This window comes from Cynara cardunculus, unplaced genomic scaffold (genome assembly GCF_001531365.2).
Source record: "Cynara cardunculus var. scolymus isolate 2C unplaced genomic scaffold, CcrdV1 Un_Scaffold_311, whole genome shotgun sequence".
Classification (NCBI taxonomy): Eukaryota; Viridiplantae; Streptophyta; class Magnoliopsida; order Asterales; family Asteraceae; genus Cynara; species Cynara cardunculus.
In genome coordinates, this window is record NW_020200570.1 from 9,490 (window position 1) to 14,234 (window position 4,745).

General features: G+C 36.1%; 1 protein-coding gene across 1 annotated transcript; it reads left to right on the top strand.

Moving 5' to 3' along the window:
* The first annotated feature begins 681 nt into the window (after positions 1 to 681).
* LOC112501599 (transcription factor bHLH66) lies at positions 682 to 4,492 on the top strand. The gene is made up of 8 exons (XM_025105271.1): positions 682 to 827; positions 904 to 1,330; positions 1,395 to 1,474; positions 1,557 to 1,727; positions 1,822 to 1,887; positions 2,960 to 3,025; positions 3,119 to 3,187; positions 3,904 to 4,492. Exons 2-8 carry the CDS (start codon positions 916 to 918, stop codon positions 4,282 to 4,284), a joined length of 1,248 nt encoding a protein of 415 aa, XP_024961039.1. The 5' UTR covers positions 682 to 827; positions 904 to 915; the 3' UTR covers positions 4,285 to 4,492.
* The last annotated feature ends 253 nt before the right edge of the window (positions 4,493 to 4,745 follow it).

Here is a 4,745-nt window from a genome sequence, read left to right on the forward strand (position 1 = left end):
GATTTCATTGTAAACAATTACCAAACAATTATATTTCATTTTGCATTATATCATGAAAACCTCTTAATCATTCTGACCACTTAATCATTCTATACCAAACCATTCAACAACTGCCAAACAACCCCGGAGTGTTAAAGTAATAAATGTAAGAAGGGATCCCCACCCTTGCATGCACATTAGGATAAGATGCACCAGATCAGTCTCCGTATCAAGCGATCCATCAACGATGGAATCTCTTCTTACGCTTTTCACCTTGACTTTCTTTCTCATACGATTATTCACTCATCTTTAATTTAATTCTATAAGTGAGACTTTTGAATCCATACAAACCAGTTCTGATAAGGTTATAAGGAGTCAAATAAAGCAAGATTGTTTATAATTATTATATTTCAAATAATATTTGTAAATTGCAAAATGGAAGCCTCGTCTATTACGGGATTAAAAAATGGAAAGAAGCAGAATTTTTTTTATTAACCTCGGTATCCAACCTGTTATGCGAGCCTATTAATCTTAACACAACCACCTACTTTACAGCTAGTCCGGAGTCGTCACATTTGAACCTCGGTGGCCATAAGGGGATTTTTATTCTCTTTGAATTTGAATTTGAACTTGAGACCTTCAGATACTTTTGAAGAAGCAGAATTTAGTTATTTATAAATAGTGTTAGACAGATGAAATTGAGGGGAAGAGAGAGCTTATTGAGAAACATTCCAGACCAAACAGACATGGATGGATTCATGTTGTAAATTGCTGCTGCTTTCTCTCAATCTCCATCGTAAATCGAAATCCCCTTTCGGAAATTACGAATAAACTTCACATTTTCCAAGGTATGTGTCTGTAGAATGCGTATATGTTTCAGTTGTTTAGGAATCCAAGTGTTTAGTCTGTGTTTTTTGCTTGAAGATTATCAAGAAAATGTCTCTTCAAGACCTCCAAAACGGTAACAGCTTCGATCCTACGTCTTCTCATGACGATTTTCTCGAGCAAATGCTTTGTGGTCTCCAATCGGGAGTTTCTTGGCCGGATATATCCGCCGGAAACGCTGGTGGTGGTGGTGCTGCTCACCAAAAACCTGGTCTCCCATGGGATGTCGACCAGTTTGATGACCAATCAGCTTTTCTAGCATCAAAACTCCGGCAACACCAGATCAGCGCCGGTACCGGTGGAGCAGGTAATCCGTCGTCTGCTGCGAAATCCTTGCTTCTTCAACAGCAGTTGCTGCTATCTAGAGGTTTAACCAGCGCCGGTGATTCTGGCCTTTTTCAAAAAGACATCGTCGATGCTTCATCGTTCAAATCACCGGTAACTTCTTCTCCGGTGATTCAGCAAAGTTTAATAAAACTGTTTTCCGATTAATTATTAAGACCATTTATTGAATTATGTATAGAATGAAGATGATTCGATTCGAACTCTTTTCAATGGATTTGCGGGATCTCTCCAATCGAATCAAACCCAAGAATTTCATTATCCGCCGGTGAGTGGTGGTGTGTTTGATTTAATTTCCGTTTTACCTTTAATTTTCTCTGGAAATTTAACGTCAATGATCACCGGTGCAGGCCCAGAGCTTCGGATCTCCGGGAGCCGCAGCAGCACTGATTAACCAAGGACAGACTACCGGAGGTGCAACTGCGGCAGGTGGTGGCGGTAATGGCCCACCGGCGCAGCCACGACAAAGAGTGAGAGCTAGAAGGGGACAAGCAACCGATCCACACAGCATAGCAGAAAGAGTAAAACCAAAAATGATCAAACACCCACTATGTTAATCTCAGTTTCATCTTTCCTCCATTTTTTCTGATCATTATTTTGGCCGGAATTCGACAGTTACGGCGAGAGAGGATTGCAGAGAGGATGAAATCATTACAAGAACTGGTCCCAAATGCTAATAAGGTATGTCTATCACCATCTTTACATTCATATTTACCGGTGGCCGGTGAGAAGAGTGGTAACCGGCGGTGAGTGATCAGTTAGAGTTCAGTCACACGTGCTACATAAGGTGGGAATGATTAGGAGCCAATAAGAAAGCGCGTGGTTAGGGCGCGTGGGATGTTTGTGATTCCGTGCGTACTTGAAAGTGAAGGTGGAAGGCTGATAATCCGGGAGTAGGTTCCGAATCATAGTCAGATTGGGGTGGGATTGGTTTTAACTACCAAATTATCATTTTACCCCTATTTATCAATTTATTTTTCTTTAACATTATTTATAAGGGGTGATTGAAATTGTTTGTAAAAACAATTTATTGACTTATTCTGGTGTGACATCGATAATAAGTATTTTTGAGTATTTGGATAAATAATTTATACCGGTGTCAAACCGGTAATAATAAGTTTTTAAAGAAGTTAAACTCTTCTGACTTATAATAAGTTTATAAGTGCTTTTATCGACTAACAAAAGTTGTTTCAAATAAACAATCCCAAACACGTCCATAATCATATTCAGTTGATTTAGGAAATAAATACAATAATTTCACTATAAACTATAAGATCCAAATATTTGTTTTTGGTAAACTCAAATTAATAATATTTTTTTTTTCAAATAAAATAATGTTTTTGTTTGTAACTTGTGTCTTTTATTTTGTATAATATTCTTTAAATACACCAAAAGGCCTTTAGTCAGTATGTGAGTTTTGTCCTTTTACGAGGCTAGGGGTGTAAATCTCACTGACGATGAAAATGGCATGTAAGTGTATTTATTGTATTAACAGTATATAAATATTATATATATTTTAAAAAAATATTCTTTAAATACAAATAATATAAATCATAATGTTAAATGTAATTATGAGGATGTAATCTTTCGTATCAAAACAGAATTTAATAAAAAAATCAAACTTAAATAAATATAATTGAAAGGAAATTATTTACATTTGTTATTATTATCTCTGATATATATATATATATATATTATATATATATATATATTTGTGTTAATGGTGATTTTGGTATGGGGTGTGGAATGACAGACAGACAAGGCTTCAATGCTAGATGAGATCATAGACTATGTCAAATTCCTCCAGCTCCAAGTCAAAGTACTCTCTCTCTCTCTCTCTATATATATATATATAAATGTATTGTATTTATATATAATATAAAATTGAAATTAATGGTGTGAGTTGAATTAGGTGCTGAGCATGAGTCGACTGGGGGGTGCCGCTGCTGTTGCTCCTCTTGTTGCTGATATCTCCTCTCAGGTTCGTTCTTCACTTCTTTTACATTTTGTCAATTATTTCACCATATTACCTTTATTTTCAATATACATATATATATATATATGTATCGTATGTATAAAGTTGAGATTATGTGACATCAATGGTTTTTAGTGAGTCTCGTAAGACCAATTCTCAACCCTTGGAATAGATCTACAATCTGAATATTTATAATCACAAAATTGCCACAAAATTTTTCAATAATCACAAAATTATCATCGTGCAACTTTAGACTATTAGATCATTAGTTTACAAAATTGATCAATGAATATAAATTAGTTATATGAATTTTATGAAAAACCTTTGATCTTACGTGAACTCAACCCTGTCTGTATATGTATGTATGTATGTATGTATGTATGTATATTATATTGAAACCTAGGGATAAAGGTTTGGAGTATTTTCTATTAGTTGGGAAGGAATAGGTGTATTTTGAGTTTGTTGCATGTAGGGTTTTATGTTAATATTTCTATAAATAGAAAGCCAGAAAAAATAAACCATCTTTAATTAAAAACCAATCTCCTTATCCAACCCCACCTGTTTCACAACTCTCCACCAAATAAACGACACATAGAAAGAAGGCAGCACGCGTGCTTACTTTCCCAGATTCCACCACCGCCCCCCTACCCCACCATTTCGAAATTACTTTTCTACCCCTCATGCAAAACAGTGATCTGTGTGTTTTAATTAATCGTGTACAGGGAGGTCGCGAAGGAGGTGGTAATGGTGCGGCAGGGAGGAGCAGCAACGGAACGGCGTCGTCTTCAAACAATGACACGATGACGGTGGCGGAGAATCAGGTGGTGAAGCTGATGGAGGAGGATATGGGGTCAGCCATGCAGTATTTACAAGGGAAAGGTCTTTGTCTGATGCCGATTTCACTAGCCACGGCGATCTCCACCGCCACCTGCCACCCTTCTTCCACCAGGAACAACCACCCAATGTTACTTGGCGGTGGCGATGGTGGTGGTGGTCCTTCCTCCCCCAATATGTCTGTGTTAACAGTTCAATCAGCAAATGGTGTATTGCCACCGGAAGGGGTCTCCATCATCAGAAACTCCACCTCCGTGTCGAAGCCGTAGCTTTCACCGACGTTGACTTCTGATGACAACCCATTGACCTTTAAAAAAAGATAAAGAAGACATGGGCGTCAGCGTTTTCTCCGGCAACCTTTTGTCAATTCTACCAAACTTTTGAATTTTATACGTAATCCATTTTCTTAGTGCTTTTACGATGTCGTTTTTGGATAGACTTTCGTGCTCTTTAATTTATTCATCTTAACTTGGAGCCACGAAAAATCACCCTTTGTTGATTGAGACATTTAATTACAAATTAAAAATTAAATAAATCAATTATTATTTATTAAATACATGAACTTTATTATAAAAAAAGGCAATTAATAATTTATAATAAATTTTTCCAAAAATATATTGTATCTATACTATATTATAAAGCATATTATAAAAACTCTTAAAACCCATTTTTTATGCATGACGTATTGTTTTTTGATGCATATTACTTAAAATTCAAGATTACAAGTAAA